At 37.9% G+C, this 25,270-nt stretch overlaps 1 protein-coding gene across 2 annotated transcripts in view; it reads right to left on the bottom strand.

Annotated features, from left to right (window-relative positions):
- Window positions 1-1,206: 1,206 nt before the first annotated feature.
- The window catches only part of LOC100815547 (phospholipid-transporting ATPase 3), a 59,399-nt gene continuing 35,335 nt past the window's right edge, over window positions 1,207-25,270 (bottom strand). The window contains exons 10-27 of one of the 2 annotated variants that reach the window (XM_041011664.1): window positions 10,251-10,372; window positions 9,376-9,466; window positions 9,205-9,282; window positions 8,998-9,114; window positions 8,676-8,822; window positions 8,495-8,599; window positions 7,861-8,003; window positions 6,120-6,221; window positions 5,971-6,034; window positions 5,675-5,887; window positions 4,179-4,344; window positions 3,984-4,063; window positions 3,658-3,897; window positions 3,221-3,442; window positions 2,977-3,144; window positions 2,506-2,868; window positions 2,289-2,392; window positions 1,207-1,825 (exon numbers count right to left, since the gene is read on the bottom strand). In XM_041011664.1, the coding sequence (XP_040867598.1) occupies window positions 1,519-1,825; window positions 2,289-2,392; window positions 2,506-2,868; window positions 2,977-3,144; window positions 3,221-3,442; window positions 3,658-3,897; window positions 3,984-4,063; window positions 4,179-4,344; window positions 5,675-5,887; window positions 5,971-6,034; window positions 6,120-6,221; window positions 7,861-8,003; window positions 8,495-8,599; window positions 8,676-8,822; window positions 8,998-9,114; window positions 9,205-9,282; window positions 9,376-9,466; window positions 10,251-10,372 (2,832 nt within the window). In that variant the 3' untranslated portion in view covers window positions 1,207-1,518. Of the gene's footprint in view, window positions 1,826-2,288; window positions 2,396-2,505; window positions 2,869-2,976; window positions 3,145-3,220; window positions 3,443-3,657; window positions 3,898-3,983; window positions 4,064-4,178; window positions 4,345-5,674; window positions 5,888-5,970; window positions 6,035-6,119; window positions 6,222-7,860; window positions 8,004-8,494; window positions 8,600-8,675; window positions 8,823-8,997; window positions 9,115-9,204; window positions 9,283-9,375; window positions 9,467-10,250; window positions 10,373-25,270 lie in introns of both variants that reach the window. The other variant, XM_003553164.5, reaches the window with a different exon arrangement.

Genomic DNA, 25,270 nt, shown 5'->3' with positions numbered 1-25,270 from the left:
CCCATTATAATTATAGTTATTAAAAGACAACATGTAATGTAAACAATTCTTCTTGATCCAAATATGATCATTATGAATAATAATTTTTCTTAATTTATGTCACTTCAATTTTAAACAACTTAATTAATTTTCTCTCCAACAGGTATGTTTATTAACAAATTGATTAGCTCACAAATATTTTATTTCTCTCCTATATTCAATACAAAGTTAGCAATTCATGAGCAATAATTATTTATATAAGCAACTCTCTAATTTTAAGCAATTCAAAATCATATGTGACACATTAAAACAATTTTTTTTTTATTAAACAACCCATTAATCAACACTCATTGTGGATGTTCTAACGCAGTCATAAGGATGCCCTTGTCAACCATGATATGCTTGATAACAATATAATGGATCATCTTTACATTGTTTGATAGGTTGAACTGGAATGAAAAGAGGAAGAGAGTGAAAGTAAAAGAATGTTGGTGCTTAATAGATTGAAATGTGAAGAAATTAAAAAAAGCAAAAAAAAAAAAAAAACATGTGGATCACACATAATTTTTTTTTTCTATGCAAAAATGAGCAAAAGTGCACAAAATTAAGTTTCAGACACTACTAGTACTTCATCCAGATTATTCTATACCATAATAATAATAATGTTTAAATACATTTTTCATCCTAACAATTTAATATTTTTTTATTTTCGTCCCTAGAATTTTTTTTTCCGTTTTAATCTTTATAAAATGTGTTTTATTTTTCATCCTTAAAACACTATTTATAATGCTTTAAACAATAAAAAAATATTTTGAGCAACAAAAAAATTATTATCCAAAACACGTTAAAGATAAAAAATAAAACAAATATATTTAATAAAAATTAAAACAAAAAAATATCAAATTACAAGAACTTCTATTCAAAAAATAATAATAATAATAATAATATTCAATATTAATTTCTCTTTACTTTTTTTTACCACCAAATAACTTCTATTCAAATATTTTCTCTCTATTCCACTTTTAAACCAAACCTTTATATCTAATATTCTCACCTACTACTCTTGTTATTTTCCCCCCGCATATTCCCTTCCTTTCCTTCCTCATAACCACACACCATTAATTTAGTATAGAATGTAAAAGTCATTCTTTTACTAGCACAGAAAGAAAGGTTATCATAAATAACACTTTGTGCATGAATTTCAACAAAACAATCCGACATTGCAGATATCCAAAAACTAATTAGGTAAATCCAATACAAAGAAAAGTACTGAACTCCACGAATTAAGGCACAAGAAAAGTACTGAACTTCACAAAATTGACTATACTAATTGCTGAAATATCCTGGAATGTACATCTGACGAATCCTGAACTAATCCCCCTGTCACCCAAAAAGAAAAAAGGAAAGAAAAAAGAAAAATATATCCTAAATGAAAATGACTAAATATTTAATATGGCACATCCTAATTTTAGAGAATTCCTAGGCTGGCTCTCAAGGTGGAAAACCGAAACTATGCAATGTACAATGATCCTACTCCAGTTATTTTTGCTGCCCAATCTTTGGCCGTGATCTCATGCTAGCTCTTCTTGCTACATCCCATGCCTTGGGTGGAGCATATACACCGAGCTGTGAGGCAAAAAAGGATTCATACCCAGGTGAATCAAAAGCAAACCCAGTGTGCTTTGATATTTCGCGTGGGAGTTGAGATATAGCATGACTCCTTGCCTCAGCTGGTGTAAGCTGGTTCCCTATCTCCAGCAGCTGTGCTCTACCAGTGCTATCTACCTCATCTCTATGCATTTCTTGAATAATCTGATAATCATAGGGGAAGAACCATCTTTGAACCCTGTAACCAAATGAACTAAAATGAACAAAGCAGGATGAATACAAAAATATTGGTGGCAGGAATAGATGCCACCATTTCATAAGGGAATATAGTTAATGAATGTCAAGTTTTTTACATGCTCTAAAGCTATCGGTCACACACACACAAATAACATAGGATACTCACTTAAATTCACTATGTTCACCTGTCCATAAAATATGTTTCCATTGTTAAAATGCAAAATATTTCAAGTACAATGAGAGATGATGCCGCAGTGTCCATTTTATCAAATGAACATTATAAAAGATTAACATCTCTTGAAATTGAGATCCTTTTCCTGTATTAACAGTTGTACTTCCAGAGCATGACAAAACTTAGATATTTATCATTGTGTTTCTTGATCTTGAGTTCTGATAGCATACTGTTATCTTTATCCATATTATGCATAAACAAAAAATACAAGTTCTTCAAATCTGAACCTTACCCTTGGTAAACAAAGTCACAGAAAAGTGCAGCAATAGGAACTAGAAGTAGCATGACATAGAAGTAGAATGTACTCATCAAGACATATATGACAAAATAAATATTCTCCTGCAGAAAATGAAACAGAACTCAAGTTAACAGCATTCTTAATGGGTCATAAGAAAATTGCCAGAGTTTCTTTTTCTACACAACACACCCAGAGTAGAAAGGGAATTCACCTGACGATCATAAGGAGTGCTAATCCCTGAATATATAAAAATAAAAATAAACCAGGCTAATATACTTCCACCAACACTAATATAGTGCCATCTAGTGATCGAATTACAAATCATAAGCAGTCGCAAGTTGACGGTTATTACAACACAAGTGAAGGCCATTGTACTGACATCCCAGAGTCCAAATACCTTGCCTGCTGAGTTTTTAGCACTTAAATTTGTAGTACTCACAAAATAGAAGAATATTAGAGACTGGTATACAGAAAAGAAAGCCCATATGGCCACAACTTTCCATTTGAAGAAAACATTTCTTATTCCTTCCATGTATAGTTCAGGATATTTCTTGGATAGAGATGAACTGACATCCTGGCAAAGGCACAAGAAACTAATCAAAACATGCCATCCATGAAGAAAAACTGTAATGTAACAAGTGAAGCACAACTGCAAAAGTAACTGTTGGAACAAATATCCTACCTTGTCAAATAATCCAACAATGATTACAGGAAGTGCTGTGAAGATAACATTATATAATGACTGAAACCAATCATCATAGAATCTCTGACCAGAAAACCCAGTTTGAAATGTAAACCAAAACTGAGTAAGAGTGAAGGTGAGGTTCTTGTAAAAGAAGTATATCACAACCTGCAATAACCAATTTGAGTGTTATTACAAATAAACAGTAACACTAGCATACATTGCAGTTAACAAAACATTATACCTTGCATATTCGCAAATATGACCATCGGCCATGAACAAGAAGCAAATCTGCAAGGTAACGGAACTGTGCAATGGCAAAATCGCTGGCCATCACAGCTTGCATTCCCTCCATCCCACTTATGCCAACGCCAACATGAGCAGCTTGAATCATGCTAACATCATTGGCTCCATCACCAATACTAAGTGTAATTTTTTGTGCACCTTTCTTGACCATACTCGTGACCTGTAAGCAGATATAGTGAACAAATAATGGAAAATTTTCATAAGCTAAACAACGCCAAATTCTACTAGGCAGTTACTTTAAGCAACTCCTACTCACTAAGCCAAAAATTAAATCAAAAATAGCTTCTTGGACAACATAAACACTCTACATATAAGCAAGATTAGTAACTGAGCAATAAGTCAACAAATAAGTTATTGACACAATACAAACTTTACCTGTGCTTTCTGTAAAGGAGAAACTCGGCAGCAAACTACAGCGTGACAATTCAAACTTAGATTCAGCAGCATCACTCTCAAACTTGGATCCAATGCATACATTAGACATTTTCCATCAATTACAAGTGCTAATTTTGGTCCAGATAGGGACTGAAAGGAGCTCTGTGCTTCCTCGAGGCATTTCTTCAGTTCTCTTTTCACTTCTTCTATAATAAACCGTGCAATTTCCACTTGGTCACCCTAAATAAATTACAAAACAATGCAACTATTGCAGTCAGAAAAACTAAGAACTATGAGCAAAACATGATAGCGAAAAGTGACAGTACCCTGTCTTCAACTTCTCTAATTGCATCAGTTTCTGAACTAATAACAAATTGCTTCATCTCATTGTTTATCAAGTTGCATGCTGCAGCAAGGTGGAAAAAAGATATAAAATGAGATAACTGCTGCTACACTTTTGGGCAGATTAACATAAGCATAAAAAGAAGAAAAAAAATGGGTCTAATTCAAAACAGTCTCACCATAGGCTATGTTTATCGCTGTTTCAATCTTGTCCCCTGTAAGAACCCAAATTTTAATACCAGCTCTTTGCAGAGTCTCTATGCAAGCTGGTACTCCCTCTTGAAGCTTGTCTTCAATGGCTGTGCTACCAATTAAAATGAGATCATTTTCAATAAGTTCTGCCACCTGTATCATTTCTAGACACGTCAGTAAGAGAATAATTCACATTAGTAACTTAACACAATGAAATCCAAGCATTCTGCACTCAAGTTAATCTTTTACAACTAGGGATTTAGTAAATTGATTATTGTTATAATTGATTGTGACATAAGTCTTATTCTTTGGAGGTTTGTAAAAAAATGGTTTTAAGATAATCTATTTCATTTGAATTGTCTAAAAAAAAATGTTTTTAGTAAAAGCAAAAATACAAAAGAGAGTGTGAAGTTATTTGTCGTAGTTGATTTTGTATTTAAACTAATTAACTGTTGGGAATCAAATGGAAAAACAAAAGTTAACTCAAAAATAATCTGTTAGCTTTAATAATCATAATTTCCAAAAATTTTGTTTGTCATAAAAGACCCTTTTTCTTTGTTAGACCCTTTTTCTTTGTTAAGATTATAATCTCGGATTCCAATTTAAATTATCAAAAACTTTGAATAGTAACACTGACAGTTATTTTCTATCAATCAGATTATAATCTTGAAAACAAAACACATCCAAACATGCAAGCAGTTTCAAAAAGGAAATCATTACCATAAAAAATATGGTTGCAAACTGTGTAGCTAAGAATATTAAGAATAGCATAATTTTTTTTTTTTCTAATCATCATATTAGGATTTCACTCTCTGGTTGCAGCATTTAATTTAAGAAACAATGAAATGAAGCAAACTATTATCAATTATTACTTCAAGAAATTAGAGAAATTTAAGAGAAGGTAAGATGGAATTTTTAGTTTCTATGTTTTGGTGATGTATTCTTAAATTTTCATACTGTCATGGTTTAATGTTTTGTAGTTTTTTAATAGGGTCCAAGTGGAAAGTGCAAAGTTTATTGATTGTTAAAACTAGCTCAATAAGTAAGTGCCTTGTGGGCACAGGGCCATTTTCACTTTATCAGAACCAAAATTAGCTCAGGTAACTGGTGGCAAATGTCTAATGTATGCATTCTGTCCAAGTTTGAGAGTAATGCTACAGAATTTAAGAATCTGCTGAATAGCATAGTTGTTCCTTTCTTTTGTTCTGTGGCTAGTGAGGTTTGGTTTAGGGTTAAGGGTTTAAATTAATAAGACAGTGCATCAGTTTCTTTTTAATCTTAACTCTTTAGAATCCAATGATGTTGGACTGATGCAATGAAAAGCAAACAAGCTACCTAACTTGACAAAATTTTACAGAGAAATCATCAAAACAATATTTTAGTGAAATTTAACTACTTATTGAGGTAATCCATTCAAAAAATATAAATTGTTTGATGCTAAATATGCATATAGAAGCTTCTGTGCAAGTAGGATAAACTTAACCTCATCCAATTTCTTTTCACGATCATTTAGAGAAGACTTGGCCTGGATAAACTTCTCATTCCAGCTTTCATAAACATCAGGATGCAATTCTTTGTAGGCTAGGCATAAGGTGCGTAATCCAGCAGATCCAAATTGTTCCAAATGCTCCCTGGTGACTTTCTTGATATTATTATTACCATCAGCTAGTCTCTCATAGACTACATTATCAGCACCCTGCGAAAAGCAAGCTCCATGTAAGATGTCATCATAGCCAAATCCAAGCAAATTTTTGAGAGGAAGCCTCAAGAAATTATTACCTTACAGTATAGTACAAGCCTTCCATCAGGATAACGACAAACAACAGACTGACGCTTCCTTGTACTATTAATGGAACAAAGATTACAATGTTCAGAAGAAAATATAAAAACCATAAAATTTAAAGTGTACCAGTAGGGGGGACGGTTACCTATTAAACTCGAGCACATTTAAAATCTCATAAGACACATCTTGAACTTTGCCCATTTTCTCAACATGAGATTCACGAACATATATCATTGTAGGTGTGCGTCTGACAAAGAATCATAATGATTTGCATCAACTCAAACTGAAATAACTTTAAATCTAACAGTTATATAGATAAACCAGTGGCAGAAGCAACAATAGAAAGGCATATTTGGCATTGTAAAAGGATTCATGCACTCATGTTGCCACTTTGCATATCAAATAACAGTTCAACTCAGATTTCAGAGTATAAGATAGACGAATAACTAAACCGGAAGAATAATATAACACTGTAAAATTTGGGTCCTACAATGCAGTATTGGTCAAGCTAACTACATTTTCAAGACATCCAATCCAAAAATTCAACTGAACACCTAATGTACTCAAGAATATCTCTTTTATATTCTAAACAACGTATTAGTATTTAGTACTTAGTAGCACACATGCCCACTAACTAGATGTTCTCCTCATATCTAGAGTACCATTCATTTCTGGCATCTAGATATAAGGATTGTATATCCCTTTTGTATTAGTACCTCTGGTACTGTTTCATTTATATATATATATATATATATATATATATATATATATAATACATTTATTTTGCTGATCAAAAAACAAAACACATGCCCACTAACAACTCTGGATTATATATTATCATATATGCCTACAAACAATTAATAGCAGATGAACAATAAACAAAGTTCAACCATGGAGTTTTCCTTTAACATACAACTCGATATGTTCTCTATTGATCTCTCTGTGTAACTAACTGAATACAGTTCATTTAGCTGTCAAACTGCCAGTTATGAGTTAGTTTTCTCTATAAATAGCTTGTTCTGGAGTATTATAGTTGAGTTTTTACATTTTAAGCTCAATACACATTTATGATTCACTTTTCATTTCTCTCATACCCTAATATGTTCCAAGCGTATGAATTTTTAAAATGATAAATACAAAATTAAGAAAGTGAGGTGTTATGATAAATCAGTTAAAGAAGTTCAGGGAACTTCAACTTAACCAAAAAAAAAATCCTGCATTCCATGTAATTCTCATTATAACTTTTTACGATCATTTTGTCCCTACTAAAAAGGATGCAGATTCTGTGTCCCAACTGTGACTCTTCATGCTCATTACTCACTCCGTAACAAGTCTTTTCTTTTATAGCCACTTAAGCAAAAGACTATAATATATCAAGATTTTCATAGAGAGTTGGCATCAACCAATCAACCTTTCATGTACTGTTCCCATCAAGCTATGTTTGCTGCTCCTATAGAAGCATGCAATCCTTATTTTGTTGGAAACATGTATCGACGAGTAATTAGTGATGTCACAATTTTCATCCAACAACAAACCATCCAGCATGAGTCTAAAGGCTCACTTGCAGCTTTAATTTAACTTCTTTATTCTCTGATTTCCAACTTTTCAGTCAACAACAGAGTATAATGGGACTTCATGTTATAATTTTGAAATTGAAATTTGGATGAAAGACAAGTGGCAGGATTACTGAAAATCTATTATGTTGAGACAGAAAAGGTGAACACAAGATCTCCATCCTATTAACATGGGGATACCACCAATGAGGTTGTAGCTGGTTGTGAAGTGAATGTTGGAGGCTCAATACTTAACCATACCCCCCCCCCCCCCAAATTTTTACCTAGATGTTATGAAGATTAGAACATAATCAAGAAGTTTGAACATTGAACCTGTAGAAAAAGAAACCAAAGTGTTTTGCAGCAATAACCAAAGCAGCCTCATCTGGTGATGCAGCTTGATATCTGATCTTTTCAGGGGACTCATCACCCTCAGGCAGTACAGTATGGCATATAGCAAGGCATCTGAAGAATTCCTACATAGCAAAAAACAAAAAGGAATATTACATTGTTTTACATAACGTACTAATTACTAAACCATGGCACAGTTCATATCATGAGCATATTGTAAAGAAAGAAAATGAGAAACATGGTTAAACAATATGAATATACATATACTTCTGTTCCAAAATAAAGAATCTAGACTTCGCCAACAGTGCTTGAATATTAGGTTTATAAATATAAGATCTGATGATTACCTAGGAATCGTGGATATGACACAGGACATGCATAAATCAATACGACACAAACATTTCAAGAAACAATCTTTATATTAAAATAAGACAAGCTAAGATTTAAGCCAACTATTTGCCATTATAAAAGAAATATATTAAGAAAAGTAAATGGATACATAGAACCTTTTTAGTCAGCAAGGGTCATACTTACGAAGCAAGAAACCCAGAATTGAGTTGAGAAAATGAACAGACACAGCCACTAATACAAAGTAAAGCAGCAAATTCATTTTTACCTTGCAGACATCAGGATTCGGTTCATTCCTCCAAGCTCCTCTCATAATCCTAGCATCATCAAAATTAAAACCCCTCTCGTGCACTGCATTGGGAGATCTATTTTCCTGTAGAGAAAATACAATATAACCACAATCCCTTGTTATAGATGAACTGCTTTTACACAATGCATATATATTTTACCTCAATCTTCATTCCATTACGCTCTGCTAATCCTCTCTCAATTTCAGTCACACCATTTCCATAGACCTCTCCTCCAATTGAACACTTAAAGAACTCCATCAAATTTCTTGTCAGAGTCCCAGTTTTGTCAGAGAAAATGTATTCCACCTACTCAAATCAGAATGTAGAATTGAAGTTAAAATTGTTTCTTTTATTTTTAAAAAAAAAAAAAATCATTCCCATTTCGAGCATAGTTTGTACTCTCTCTTTCACTTTCTTCCTTTCTCATTGTCATCGGTAATAATTGTTTTTCTTTCAAGCAATAAATGAGGCAGCAACTTACCTGCCCAAGTTCTTCATTCAGATTTGAAGTTCTGGCCAATGCAGGTGTATTGGTTTCATTATGGTACATGCACAAGTCCTTGTTGATAAATTGAGTTGACTGAATAAATTTTATCATCTGGTACAATAACCAAAATAAATTACATTTTCTCTTTATAATCATGACATTGGCATTTATAGGGTATAAATAAATGAGTGAGACACAAACCTCTATGGACACATAAAGTGAAATGGGAATGATAGTCGAGTATAGTGTGATTAGGGTAAACATAGTTAGGAGAAAAACCTGACAACAAAACATAGAATTAACAATAATAATTTAAGAGAGAAAGCAAGAAAGGAGATGGCTATTCATCCTGATGGAGTAAGCACACAGTACCAAAAATCTGTTTTTGGGGTTGAACTGTGCTGAGCCCTCCTCTGATGAATCAAGATGTAAGTAAAAATATTTTTTGTTTACGAAGATAGCACTGCAGTTTACACAAATACAATAATGTCATTTAGAAATAAACTATACTATTACACAATAAGGGATTACCTGTCTCAGTTTAAGTTGTCCAAAATACCATCATCATTTAATTCAAAATATATAAAAAATGGATACAGTCCTCCATTTCCCACTTTGTAAATTGTAATAACTGCTTTTAATAAGATTTTATAGTTAGAAAAGGTTAATCATTATTCTTTTATAACACTATCTAAAGATTGAGGAACTACATGTAGTGTCTTAGATTCTTAGAATTTAAGTTTAGGCCTAACTCAACCCCAAAAGCTAGTTCAAGGGGTAAGGGTTGTCCCTCACTTATATACTCTAACTTGGCTTTATTTTTAGCCGATGTGGGATTTGGATTTTTCCCAATACAACCCCACACGCCCAGCATTTCTTGGGCTTGGTGCGTGGATAACAATGGTGGGTGGCCCTTTGAATTAATCTTGGATATGCTCTGATATCATCTTAGATTCTTAGAATGTGAGTATAGGCCTAACTCAACCCCAAAAGTTAGCTCAAGGAGTGAGGGTTGCCCCTCACTTATATACTCTTACTTGGTTTTATCTTTAGCCAATGTGGGACTTGGGTTTTTCCCAATATAGTGTCAATCAAAACACATTAACAGTAATAAATACACTAAATCTAACGCAGGGTTTAAACAAATCAATCGCAGCCTCATACTAACAATGTACTTGAACATTAAAGCCCAGTAAACATTAGCAACAGATTAGAAGGGTCAAGGCAAACTCAATTGTCTAACTCGCCTGCCTACGGCTCCAATGAAACACATCACAAAGAGAGTTGCAAATAGAGTTAGTATGAGCTTGTCAAGTTTCCTCTCCAATGTACTTCTTTTGGAAGGAACATTCATTGTATTCATCATCACCTGCAATGTTATTACAAATATCTGTAAAACAGTATCCATGAACAATCACAGTAGGAAAATACAAAGCAACAAGAGAGTAAACAACATATCCTGGAAAGGCAAATATATAATAAGACCAAGTTAAACGAATCTGAGAGAGAGAATTGAAGTTTAGGGAAAACTCTGTTAAGAGTTTCTGTTATTGAATTGTAAAACCCAATGATTTAATACAGTTTACAAGTACATATAGTTAGACTAACTGTCTAACTATCCTAACTAACAACAGCTGTCATGACAGCTGTTGTGTAGTTAAGAAACTAACTGATAACTAACCTAAAGGGTTAGATAACTAAGGAAAGCAGTAAGGGCAAAATAAAACTACTTCCCCCCCCCCCCCCCAAAGCTCATGAAGGGTTGGCCAAAGGCTTGTCAACAACTCTGAGCTTGGACCTGTACACAATGAAAGTGGGGAGTGAAAGGGCTTTGGTGAGAATATCAGCTCTTTGATCCACTGCTAGAGCAAGTACAACCCGAACCTGCTTTCCAATAACCTTCTCTCTAACAAAAAACAGATCCAGCTCAATATGTTTGGTTCTGGAATGCATGACTGGATTGTGGGCAAGTACCATAGTGCTTTGATTGTCACAGAAAATGACAGGAGGAGCATGAGGCACTTTGAGCTCAGCAAGCAAGGACTTGATCCAAGGCACTTCAGCTGTAGCCAAGGCAAGACTCCTATATTCAGCCTCTGTGCTGGATCTAGACACAACAGACTGTTTCTTGGACCACCAATACACCAAATTAGGGCCAAAGAAAATAGCATCCCCAGATGTAGACCTTCTGTCATCTGGATCCAATGCCCAGTCAGCATCACAATAGGCATGGACAGAATAGTGGGATTTGGAGAAACTAGGTTGTAGAAACAAACCAAAGTTGATGGTGCCTTTGAGATACCTCAAAATTCTCTTTACAGCTTGCCAATGCTGATCTGTTGGAGCACTCATAAAATGGCAGACTTTGTTGACAGAAAAAGCTTATTTCTGGCCTAGTAGTTGTTTCATACTGCAGTGCACCAAGTACTGACCTGTAGAGTGTAGGGTCAGCAAAATCTTCAGAACCTGTCTTAGATAACTTAGAGCCACCAACCATGGGCGAAGAGATAGGATTAGCTTCATCCATTTTAGTCTTAGTTAACAAGTCCTTAATGTATTTGGATTGTGTAAGTAAAGGAGAGGCATTGGACTGACTCTTGACCTCTACGCCCAAAATATAATCAAGGTCACCCAAATCCTTGAGAGAGAACTCCAAATTCAGCTTTGAGACCAAGGATTTGATGAAAATGGGATTGCTGCCAGTGACAATAATGTCATCTACATACAACAACATATAAACCACAGTAGATGAATCATTGTGGACAAAGAGTGAGGGATCACATTTGCTAGGTTGAAAATTGTAAGAGAAAAGAGTGCTCTTGAGCTTTTCAAACCATGCCCTTGGGGCTTGCTTTAGACCATAGATAGCCTTGTTGAGCTTGCAAACTAGGTCCTTGTTAGGGTGCTCAAAACCAGGAGGTTGAGTCATATAGACTTCCTCCTCAAGAATGCCATTTAAAAAGGCATTGTTGACATCTAATTTCTGTAGCTTCCAATGATTTGTCACAGCAAAAGTGAGGAGAATCCAAACTGTACAGGTTTAATAACTAGGGAAAAAGTTTCATTGTAGTCATACCCCAACCTTTGATGGAAACCTTTGGCCACAAGTCTGGCCTTATACTTATTGACAGACCCATCAGGGTTTTCCTTAACCCCAAAAACCCATTTACAGCCAATGGGATTTCTAGAAGAGAGCAGATCAGGGTCCAAGTGCCATTCTTGATGAGGGCATCATATTCAGCTTGCATAGCTGCATGCCAAGTGGGGTTGGAGAGGGATGACTTGGCTGACTTTGGTTCACCATGTGTGAGAAGCAAAGTGGGTTTAAGTCTAGGCTTGAAATTCGAGCCTTAGCTCTAGTAGTCATAGGATGGTTGTTATCTTCTCTGACTAATGCAATAGGTGAGGGTACTTCAGAACTAGAAGAATTAACTGAAGAGGTGGTAGATGATTCAATGAAAGGGGAATTAGGTGATATAGGTGAAGCTGGTTCAGAAACAGAATTGGGTGGCTCAACAGGGACAAAAACAGGTGCAGAAGCTGCTGACTGAGTAGTGAAATCAGAAACAGCAGCCTCTGTAGGAAAAGATTGAGGTGAGGCTTGTGGTGAGCAAATAGGATTAGTGGCTGGGTGAGAAGAAACAGAAGGAGCAACAGTGGTATGCTCAGAAATTGTGGGTGGGTAGGCATTTAGAACAGCTAAAGGATTGGTGAGTGTAGGCGGGATGGAAGGGGAAGTAGTGTCACTAGGGAATAAATGAGTATAGTACTCTTTGAAAATAACATCCTTGGAAATGTAGATTTTACCATCAGCTGCAAGACACCTATAACCTTTGTGGGACATTGAGTATCCCAAGAAGCCACATTCTTGAGACCTTGGTTGAAACTTGTGAGTGCTGTGGGGCCTTAACAATGGAAAGTATTGAAGAGACTAGAGGTTGTGAAATGCTTGAGTGCTTAACCCACTCAGCTGATCTATATTTATATAGACTTAGGGAGTAAATACAATGTGAAATTTACAAGAATATTAATGAAGTTATAGTACCTATGTACATACATGTGAATCCCTAAATACATGAATATGTGACTAACTAGGTACATTAATAACTATTCTTTGTTGGAAAACAACTACCCATACTATGTGTGTAATTCTAACACTCCTTAGAGATTTTGAATTCTTGGAACAAATATTTTGAATTCTTGGTCCCCTTAGAGATTTTGTAAAGATGTCTGCTAGTTGATCATTAGAACTAACGAATTCAATAATAACTTCCTTAGAAAGGACTTTCTCCCGGACAAAATGACAATCAATCTCAATATGTTTAGTTCTCTCATGGAATACTGGATTAGAAGTTATATGTAGGGCTGCCTGATTATCACAACATAACTTCATTTGTTGAGTATTTCCAAACTTCAATTCTTGAAGAAGTTGTTTAATCCAAATGAGCTCACATGTGGCTACAGCTATAGCTTTATATTCAGCCTCTGCACTAGACCTTGCAACAACATTTCGCTTCTTACTCTTCCATGAGACAAGATTTCCTCCAATAGGCACACAATATCTTGAAGTGGAACACCTATCAATGGGTGATCCTGCCCAATGTGCATCGCAAAATCCAACTATTTGAGTGTTTCCTTTGTCTTCATAGAGTAGTCCTTGTCCTGGGGTAGTCCTTTTGATGTATCTCAAAATTCGAATTACTGCATCCCAATGATCGTTATGAGGAGACTGTATGAATTGACTAACCACTCCAACTGCAAAGGAAATATTTAGCCTTGTAATAGTGAGGTAGATAAGCTTTCCAACCAATCTTTGATATCTTTCAAGATCAGAATAAGGCTCCCCCTGATTGGGTAGCAATTTTTTATTTGGATCCATGGGACTATCAGTTGGTCTACAATCTGACATACCAGTTTCTTTAAGTATGTCTAACGCATACTTCCTTTGTGAGATGAAAATCCCATCTTTTGACTGAGCAACTTCAATTCCAAGAAAATATTTAAGTTTTCTCAAATCCTTAGTCTAAAAATGACTAAATAAATATTCCTTCAATTGAGCAATTTTACCTTTGTCATTTCCTGTGATGACTATATCATCTACATAGACCACCAAGTAAACACATGTACTTGATGAGGTATAACAATAAAAAACTGAATGGTCTGCTTCACTTCGTTTCATCCCAAAAGCCTGAACAATTGAGCTGAATTTTCCAAACCAAGCTCGTGGGGATTGTTTGAGTCCATAAAGAGACCTCCGAAGTTTGCAAACCAAGCTAGACTCCCCCTGAGCAACAAATCCCGGTGGTTGTTCCATATAAATCTCCTCTTCTAATTCCCCATGTAGGAATGCATTTTTAATATTGAACTGATACAGTGGCCAATGACGAATGGCAGCTATGGCAAGAAAGAGTCGAACAGAAGTAATTTTAGCCACAGGAGAGAAAGTATCTCCATAATCTAGGCCATAAATCTGGGTATAACCTTTGACTACCAATCGAGCTTTGAGGCGATCAATCTGTCCATTGGCCCCAACTTTTATAGCATATACCCATCGACAGCCAACAGGTTTCTTGCCTGGGGGTAGAAGAACCAGCTCCCAAGTACCATTATGCTCCAAAGCCTTCATTTCATCAATCACGGCTTGTCGCCATCCTGGATGATCAAGTGCTTTACAAAGATTTTTAGGAAGAGAAACTAAAGATAAAGAGGAAACAAAAGAATGGTACGAAGAAGAGAGACGATGATAACTTAAGAAGTTATAAATAGGATAAGGATTACATGTAGACCGAGTACCTTTCCTAAGAGCAATGGGCAAGTCAAGATTCTCTTCAGGTAGGTCCATGATCGGGTTGTCTGCTGGAGTAGGAAGTGATTCAGCTGGTCTTTCATTACCTTCAAGTTCTGTGTCAGGAATTCGAGGACGACGTCAATATACGATGGGTGATCTTTGAGTCTGCTCGAGTGGAGGATTGTTAGGAATATCTATGGTAGAATCTACAGTTGACTCTGATTCCTGCAAAGAAGGTGATGGACCAAGATGGGGAATAGGAAAAACTTCTTGAAGAGTATTGGACTCAATCATGGAGGGAGCAAAGTATGGTTTTTCTTTAAAAAAAAGTTACATTTGCAGAGATATAATAACGATTGTGAACAGGAAAATAACATCGGTAACCTTTCTGTAATTTGGAATATCCAAGGAAAACACATTTGATGGCTCGAGCAGCAAGCTTATCAAGACTTGGAGACAAGTTATGAACAAAAGAGGTGCATCCAAAAATACGTGGATCAACACGAAACAACGGTTCTTTAGGAAACAAAATGGAATGTGTTATTTTATTTTAAAAGAGGAAAAAGGCATCCGATTTATCAAAAAAACAGGCTGTCAAAACTGCATCACCTCAATGCCGGACAAGTACATTGGCATGAAGTAATAATGTCCGAGCAGTCTCAACAAGATGCCTATTCTTCCTTTCGGCAATGTCATTCCGTTGAGGAGTATGAGGACAAAAGGACTGATGGAGAATGCTCTACACTGACAAAAAAGAAGAAATAGCAGAAGAAAAGTATTCTTTCGCATTATCATTCCTAAGGATCTTAATTGTTTTACCAAACTGAGTTTTAATTTCATTAACAAAAGAAGTGAGAATGGACCAAATTTCAGATTGTTCTTTCATTAAGAAAACCCAAGTACATCGAGAAAATTCATCAATGAAAGTAACGAAATATCTATAACACAGACGAAACACGACTAGGATCCCATATATCAGAGTGAAACCGAAAAAGGGGAATCAACACGACTTTCAACATGCCTAAAAGAAGAACGGACATGCTTTCCTAGTTGGCATGACTCACAAAATAGGTCCTTTATTTTTTCAAGACTCGAAACCATTATTTTTAAATTAGATAAATGTGGGTGTCCCAAACATTCATGAAAGAGCTTTGGAGATGTGGCAGCACTGCAAACCCATGAAAGATTAGGCTTGAGGTAGTAAAGACCATGAGATTCATGTCCTACACCAATCGTCCGACCCATACCACGTTCTTGTATGACAAAGGAGTTAGCATCAAATGTCACTGAACAATTACGAGAACGAGTAAGCTGACAAAGAGATATTATATTGAAAGGGCAACCAGGTATGAGCAAAACAGAGTTTAAAGACAAAGAAGAAGTGGGTGATACATGGCCAATTCCTGTTGCTGCAACTCTAGAACCATCGGCTAAAGTAATGAAATGAGGAATTTTAGGAGGAGAGAGGGATGAAAATAAAGAACTATTACCAGCAATGTGATCAGAAGCACCTGAATCAATTATCCATGGACTTTGATTATTATGAGATTGGAAAATGCAGGCAGTGGAGTTATGAACACTTATAGTAGAAGATGTTAGAGATTCCTTGACAACTTTTAGCTGGAGATACTCTTGATAGTCAGCCTTCGAAAACTTTATCTCAGATGTTTCAGACTTTGAAATATTCACCGATTTTTCGGGGAATCCGTGAATAGAATAACAAGTGTCTTGTGTGTGGCCCACTCTCTTACAGTAAGACCATTGAGGGCGACCTCCTCTTCCAGCTCGTCCTCCTCGATTTTCACGACCACCTCGTCCCCCTCGATTAGATACCATGACAGAAGTTTCAATACTGTCAACTGAATTTTCTCCTATTTTTGGTGAGGGGACTCGAAGGAGTCGGGTAATTAAATTCTCTAGAGAAGGAACTTCTTGGCCAGTTAAGACTTGGTCACGAATATGATTAAAATCTGGATGCATCCCACGTAGTACCAACACCATATATAGATTATCAAGTTTCGTCTTTATGTCTTCAAGTTTATCGGCTTCCAATGATAATTTTAACTCCTCCACTGCAGATTGGGCTTTTGAAACATAGGCAACCATGTCATGATCAATTTGTTTAAGAGTGGCCAATTTCTGAGTAGTATCATACAATTGTTGAATGTCATTAGCAAAAACACTTTGTGCCTTTTTCCAGAAAGAATAACAAGTTTTGAAGGCTCTGATATTTGTCAATATAGTTGGCTCAACAGACTGCCACAAGAGAGCACAAAATTGATAATCAAGTTTCTTCCACTGCTCGTGTTTGTCTTCTGAAATCGTTTCTGAGGATTGCTCTAGATGTTCATGATAACCTTGGCCAAGAAACCAAAGTTCAACAGAGGCTGACCATGCCAAAAAATTTTTCCATTCAATTTTTCTGAAGTGATTGTTGGTGTTCCAAAGATAGAGAAGGTAGAACCATCAGTTTTCTGAGAGTCTAAAGCCATTTCAGCACTTGTCAAAGAGTTGTCTAATCGAAGAACTGATCACCTAGGAAAGAAGAGGAGAGGCCGGCGATTTTTGGTGAGGGTGACCAAGGCGGCCTTGGATAGTGGGCAGGTCGGTGGAAGGGACTTTTGGATATTGAGGTTGCTGTTTGGACAAAGGGACAAAGACGGGACTTTAGGTTCTGCTGACCAGATGCAGAAACCTTTAAAGAACAAACAAGGTGGCTCTAGATACCATATTGAAGAGATTAGAGGTTGTGAAATGCTTGAGTGCTTAACCCACTCAGCTGATCTATATTTATATAGACTTTGGGAGTAAATACAATGTGAAATTTCCAAGAATATTAATGAAGTTCTAGTACCTATGTACATGCATGTGAATTCCTAGATACATGTGACTAACTAGGTACATTAATAACTATTCTTTGTTGGAACAACTACCCATACAATGTGTGTAATTCCAACAGGAAGCCAGAGCACCCAAAGACTTTTAGGAACTTATAATCTGCCAGCTTCTTAAACAACCTCTAATAAGGAATCTGCCCTTGTATAGCAGTACAAGGCAACCTATTAATCAAGTAAACACTGGAAACAACTGCATAGTCCCAAAATGTTAGTGGCCAAGATGCTTGAGACAGCATAGTAAGTGTCATTTCAATAATATGCCTATCCTTTATCTCAACCACCCCATTTTGATGATGGGTATGTGGGCAAATTAGGCGATGTACAATGCCTAAATCAGCAAAATATTTAGTAAAGGGACGATATTCCCCTCCCCAATCAGATTGAATAGCTTTAATAGGGAAGTTGAATTGAGTTTGCACCATAGTTTGAAACTGTTTGAAGACAGTTAACATCTCAGATTTGGCTTTCAACAGATATAGCCATGTGAACCTAGCGTGGGCATCTACAAAAGTAACATAATACTTGAAACTACAAAAGTAACATAATACTTGAAACCTTGATCAATGACATAAGGCGCCGGTCCCCACAGATCAGTAAACACCAATTCAAAAGGATTATAGTAAACAGAATTAGGAGAGAAAGGTAATTTGTGAGACTAGCCAATACAACAGTAGGAACAAAAGTCAAGTTTTGTTTTATTGATAGGAGAGATATATGGAAGTTCTCAGCTTAATCTTTTTTTTTTTGCACAGCAAAAGTATAATATTTATTAAAAATAAGGGTCAGTACTAGGTGTACTGAAGTGTACAGCAGATAACATAGGCAGTGAAAAACCAAGCCCAAATAAAAAACGAGTACAATACAATAACAACTGACAAGATATGTCAGACCCCACTAAGAGAATTCCTCCCTCAAATTAGTTCACCAATGGTTAAAATGAGTATCAAAACCCTTCTCCATACACCTTAGCCATGACCAAGTATGGAATAAGGCTTCATCCATGACTTTTTCGGGGATGAAGAGCTGGTTATGGAATAAGGCTTCATCCATGACTTTTTCGGGGATGAAGAGCTGGTTATTAAAGACCACGCTGTTTCTGTGATTCCAAATAGTCAAGGACAGTGCTATCCATAAGGCCTCCCATCTCTTGTCTGTGCTTCTTTTCGAATTCCAATGTGAGAATTGCAGGAAATGATTCATTGGTTCTATGGGGAGAGGACCCACTCTATTGACCCAACTCATAGCCTCCCACCAGAGATTCCTTGTTTTGGTGCAGTTGAACAGAACGTGACTGGCAGTTTCCTCTTCAGATTCACATAGAGGGCAGCTATATGAAGGCATCTCCACCTGTCTCCTTCTCAAATTAGCCCTAGTGGGTATCCTATTTTCGAGTAATCTCCATGAGAACGTAGTTGCTCTTGGAGGGATTTTCAAAGACCAAATGATCTTCGATGCACTGTCCTCAAGAACCTCCCTATCAGCTTCCTGCAGAAATGTATAAGCTGACTTTGTAGAGTAAATACCATTAGGGTCAGCTTTCCAAATTAGAGAATCCCTGCTGGACTGATTAATGTGGACATTCTCAAGCTCAACCAAGAAAGCTGCTACCAAGTCAATCTCATGGTCAAAAAAATGCCTCCTCCATTTTAGCTTCCATTCCCAACTCTCTTCGACAAATTCCCCCATTAGGTTGATTGTAGAAGGCTGCTGACTACTCATTTGATACAGAGTAGAATATTTTTGTTGGAGAGTTAGATTATCATTCAGCCACTTGTCCTTCCAAAAGCTGATTTTATCACCAGAGCCCACCTTCCACTTCAAATGATTACTAATGGTGTTGCTGTTCTGCTGCTGGAACCTGGAAGACAACCTTGAGATCTTTCCACCAAGGAGAGGATACACTGTTGTTTCTACCAGAAATCAAATCCTTCCATCCACCATATTTAGACAATAGAATTCTGGCCCAGGGTTGATTTTGATTATTTGCCAGCTCCCACCCCCATTTGCCAAGCAAAGCCTCATTGAATTTAGTCAAATCTTTAATCCCTAACCCCCCTTTACTCTTAGGGAGGCAAACTGTGTCCCACCTCACCCAAGGGATCTTGTTGGCCTCTTAATGACTTCCCCATAAAAGTTTCTTTGAATAGAGACAATCTTTTGCACCACATGTTTAGGAATCTTGAAGAAGGACAACAAATAGATGGGTAAAGCTGTTAAGACTGAATTAATGAGGGTTATTCTACCTTCTACCCCCCATTGATAGATTTCTTTGCTTCCATTTTGCAAGCTTGGCCTCAAACTTCCTAATAATAGGCTGCCACACAATCCTGCTTTTAGAGCTCACCCCTACTGGAATTCCAAGATAAGAGAAGGGAAATTCCAGTTGACTGCAGTTGAGAGAAAGAGCTGCATCCCTACACCAGCCTTCAGATTTACCCAGGCACCCGAATTGGCTTTTATTGTAATTTATCTTAAGACCAGAAACCAACTCAAAGCATTTCAGAATACATTTTAAAACTCTAGCATTATCATTAGTGGCAGCCCCAAAGAACAAGGTATCATCTGCATATTGTAGGATATTAACTTCCTCTTTTTGCCTTCCCACTTGATAGCTGCTGAAGAGATTTTTTGCTACAGCTGACCTCATCAACCCGATAAGGCCTTCCACTACTATATTGAAGAGCAAAGGTGCAAGGGGATCACCTTGCCTTAAACCTCTCTTAGCGACAAATTCCTTAGAAGGACTTCCATTAATTAAAATGGATATTGTTGCTGTGGACATACAACCATTTATCCATTTCCTCCATCTTTCGCAAAAGCCCATCCTCATCAACATATAATCTAGAAAGTCCCAAGAAACCGAATCATATGCCTTTTCAAAATCCACTTTAAAGATCATGCAAGGTTTTTTCCTTGATTTAGCCTCACCTATAGCCTCATTAGCAATCATAACACCATGGAAAATGTGCCTCCCCTTCATAAACGTTGTTTGCCTTTCATCAATCTGTGTTTGAAATAGTGAAGAGCTGCATTTTTAACACTGCTAGGATCATGCACCCACACACCATCTATGAAGAGCCCTTGAATAGCATTTTGTCTCCTTCTATGATTGATCAATCTATGGAAATATTTGGAGTTGTTGTCCCCTTCTTTTAGCCACTTCACTCTAGCCTTTTGTCTCAACATAGATTCAAATGCATAGGCTGCATTCCAAAGTTGGTCCTGAAGTGATTTCTTAAGGTTGACTTCATCTTGAGATAGAGTTCTGTTGGTGAGACCAGCCTCCAAAGCATTCAGCTCCCTTTTTAAATTGATGACTTTTCTAGCACTGATATCGCCATTAGATAGACTCCACTGCCTTATGCACTCTTTAATGAACTTTATTTTCTGTTTTAGAACAAAACCCCCCCATCCCGGAGGGTGATAATTGCCCCATTCAAGTTTCACCAAGTTCTGGAACCCTTTATCCTTTAACCACCAGTCCATAATTCTGAAAGGTTTAGGCCATTGGGTAAAATCCGAGGTTCTTTAATGAAAGGTTTAGGCCAATGGTTCTAGACTTCAACAGGATAGGGCAATGGTCAGAGAAGTCCCTTTCCAACACAAATTGGGTAAAATCCGGCCATTGGGACAGCCACTCATCAGATAGTAAGAACCTGTCCAGTTTGCTCATAGCACTGCCATTAGGTCTACACCAAGTGAATTTTCTCCCAACAGACCTAACCTCCTCTAAGGCCATATCTGAAATCCAAGAGTTAAATTCAGATATGCTTGATGATGTACCCACTGTCTGAGACGAACTCAGCCTCTCTTCTCGGTGCCTTATGGAGTTGAAATCACCCAAGACACACCAAAGGCCTTCTTGATAGGATGATTTCAACTGCAATAGCTCAGCCCATTGCTCTCTCTTCCCTTGAAGTTCACAGGGAGCATATACATTAATAATGAAAACCCTCTTATTCTCTTTAATCCACGTGCCTTCCAGCATTATGAAACCTCTCCCCAGCACCCTCCTATCTACCAAGAAAGATCCATTATTCCAAATGCATAATAGTCCTCCAGCAGCATTAGAGGAAGGAACACACTCCCAAGAAACACTGCTGCCACCCCACAGGTACTGACATAACTTTACATCGACAGATTCCTTTTTGGTTTCTCGAATGCAAAGAATGTCGATGTTGTTTGCCAAGGTCAACTTTCTGATGCCTGACCATTTGACACCACTACCCAGCCCTCTAGAATTGTAGGACAAAATATTCATGAGGCATTAAATTCATTTCCCAACACAGCTGCTGATGTTGAAGGATTTTCACTGTTGTCCATGTCAATCATCATCTTTACAACATTGCTTTTGTTCTCTGCGAAAGAGACTCCCAATTCTCTGGCTAAGTCCCTATAAGCATCATCCTCATCCTCCATGTCTTTTTTATTGAAGCTACTTGAAAGGGAAGGGCTTTGTTGGAGCTGGCCCTGTTTTGGAGACACCAAGGCTTCATCCGAACCACATGAAACAGCACTGCCCTTGTGGTTAATGGGGTTGTCTGCAAAATCTAGTGTCTTTGGGTTGATCTCTTTCCCCCTATCCTGAGCCAATTTCTTTGAACACCCCTTTTTCCTCGAGTAAACCTGCAAGGCACTTACAAGTTTTTTCTGCTGGGCATTTTGCTGGTTCGTTGGGGTTGTGGGTCTGTAAGGGCCCATATTAAGGTTGGGCCCAATTAAGTTCACGTTAGTATCACGTGACTTATTTAAAAAATCCCCCAGAGGTCCGTTGCTATGGTTTTGAAAGCTCTCCCCCATATGTCCTTGGTCCAAGACAGCTACCTCCCCTTTTTGGCTCTCCCCTGTGCTGGCCGATAATCCTTGTAGGTTATCTTTACTTTTTTCGTAACTTGACCTACTGCCCCTGCAGGTTGACTTTCCATTTCCTCGTACCCTGCTCCTGGTAATGTCGGGTTACATTCCTCAAGGTTAGTCTCCTTTTCATTTTTAGCTCCTGGGTGGCTAAGTGCTCTGCTAGGTCCGCGTGCCCTTCTGCTACGGGCAATACCCAATGGAGTACTAGTACTGCTTTGACTGTTGGTTTTTGCCAAGCTTTGTCGAAACGTGGTACACCGTGCATTATGAAGGTGGTAGATGGCGGCAAAGTATCAGTCTGCCACGACTGAAAGGTGCCGGAGTCTTCAACGTCAGAATAGATTTCCTCCGATGACCCCCAAACACTCCGGCGGTGTCGCGTGCATACTAACCCCGCGTTCTAGTTCTCCTCTACGATTGAAATTTTGTGGACGTCTCCGTCTATATGGGTTGTGACCATGTGCTCTACTGTCGGTCTCCATGGTGTTCTGACCAGTACCCGTGCTCTATCAAGCCACTGCATGTCTTCGAAATCATTGTTGACTTCAACCAAATCGCCCACTGCAGCCACGATTTTGCACAAATGATCAATACTCCATGCAACTAAAGGGATACCCCAACATTGCACCCAAATCAGCCTATTGCCTGGTTTAGTCTTCGAGTTCCATTTCTCCAAGCCATAGAACGCAGATGTGCCGTGATTGATTTCTTCCTTAATCAGCTCTTGGGCCTTTGTGTCTAAAAGCCCGATAAGGAGAACCATGTCGTCTCCGAGATATTTGGGCGATACTTCTGAGCCAAGGATCCATGAGAGTTCATCTTCTACTCGATCAAACACATGTTGTCTCTTCAGTCTTCCTACCCATGTATCTGCGTATCTTTTCTTCACCTCCTCTGAAATCTCGAGTATGATCGAGGAGTGTGTTCTCCCATGCACCGCCATCAGGGAGGAGGTGCGTCTTCTTCGTTCCTTGTTCTCTGTGTGTGAAGTCACAACCTCCACGTACGACCTCTTCATGTTTGGATCTGCAGCCACGCTGCGCCTCTGATTACCACCCTCCTTCTGCCCCCCTTGCTTGGTTGTGTTTAGTTCTTTTATCTCCTTTCCTCTCCCATACTTTGGGATGTTCACGTGCAATTTGAGACCCCCTGCGATAATGTTATCTAACTTTCTTTCCATGTAACTCGCGTTTGAGACTCCTTTGTATCTCACGAACCCGTACCTCCTTCCTTCTTTGTTTCTCTGTTTAGGGATGAAGATTTCTCTCACGTCCCCCATCTGCTTGAAATGGTACCACAACTCCTTGTCCGATGCATCCTCCGGGAATCTAGTGAAGTAAAGCGTCGTGATATCAGCTCTGTCACGCCAGTTTGCTTGATGGTGGTTACGTTGTTGTCCAGTCTGTCATTGCCGCTGTCCGTCATAGTATTGTCTGGGACCCACCGTCGAGTGCTGCCGACCTCGCTGCCTCTCTCTCTTTTAGTTCCTCACGATTGTCCACTCTCTCTCTCTCTCTCTCTCTCTCTCATCTTGACTTTCCTCCTAACCCTACTCAGCACTATATCATCTTGGGTGTGTGCTATGGTGGGACTGCCTAGCACAGACACCCCAAGCATCCCTTAGTTACAGCAGCTGGCGGAGGCAACGCAAATCAAGGAACTGGCAAGTTCTTCCGCAGAAGTCAGGAAGCTAGTAGACCACAATTTGAGTACATTTTTGAAAATTTCAGAACTAGGATGACCTAGTCTAGAGTGCCAAATAGAACAGGAATCATCACTAGTAGAAGCTATATTTACAAAGGAAGAATTTAGCATTCTATTTACAGAAACAGAACTCAAATTGGTGGGATTCACAGGGGTATGAACAGAAACAGTGGCTGGAGCAAGCTTCCTTGGAGGATGTAGAAGGTTGGGAAAGTGATACAGGCCATCTTGCCCCAGCTTTCCTTGAAGGAGTACCTCTTTAGAAATCTGTGATTTGACAACACAATAAGAGGGATGAAATTCAAAAAACACCTGAGGAAATGAAACAGAAGAATTAAAAGGTGAGGAAAAGGAAGCAAGAGCTGAGGAATTGATGTAGAAACCTTGACCATTTCCAATGGTGATTTGATCAGGGCCCTCAAAAGGAGTCACTTGCTAAATATTTTGAGGCATTAGTAACATGGTGAGAAGCCCCTGAATCGGGGTACCAGCTATTAGAAGTAGAGACAACACTGGCCACATTGGCCTGAGAGACAGAATTGGAATGGTAGTGTTTGGCTGGGTTTGATTTGGTGGAGGATAGTAGAACGGTGGCATAAAAGGAAAGTATGGATAGTAAGAGTAACGTTGGTTTGATGGAGGATAGGGATAATTGGGATAGGATAAAGATGTTTGGTTTGTAGGCTTAGAAGTGTTGCTTGGAGTGGGATTTTGTGTGTGCTGGTTTGAATTGGTGTGTTGATTCTGAGAATTAGACTTAGGCTGAGAGGGGACATAGTTATCATCATGACAATGATAACAATATGATACTTCATGCCCATATTTGAGGCAGATTAGGCACTGAACATCAGCAAAGCGGCCATGGTCATGCCACCTAGAGAGAAATTCCGGCCACCACCTCGTCCTTGATTACTGTTATACCCACTATCATAACCAGAACCAGAAGAAGCTTGCGTAAGGTGCACCCTATGCTTCAAAATCTTGCGTCTCAGAAATTGAGGTAGCTTCAGCCATATTCATA

This window comes from Glycine max, chromosome 18 (genome assembly GCF_000004515.6).
Source record: "Glycine max cultivar Williams 82 chromosome 18, Glycine_max_v4.0, whole genome shotgun sequence".
In the NCBI taxonomy this organism is placed as follows: domain Eukaryota; kingdom Viridiplantae; phylum Streptophyta; class Magnoliopsida; order Fabales; family Fabaceae; genus Glycine; species Glycine max.
This window is presented reverse-complemented; position numbering and strand designations above follow the sequence as displayed.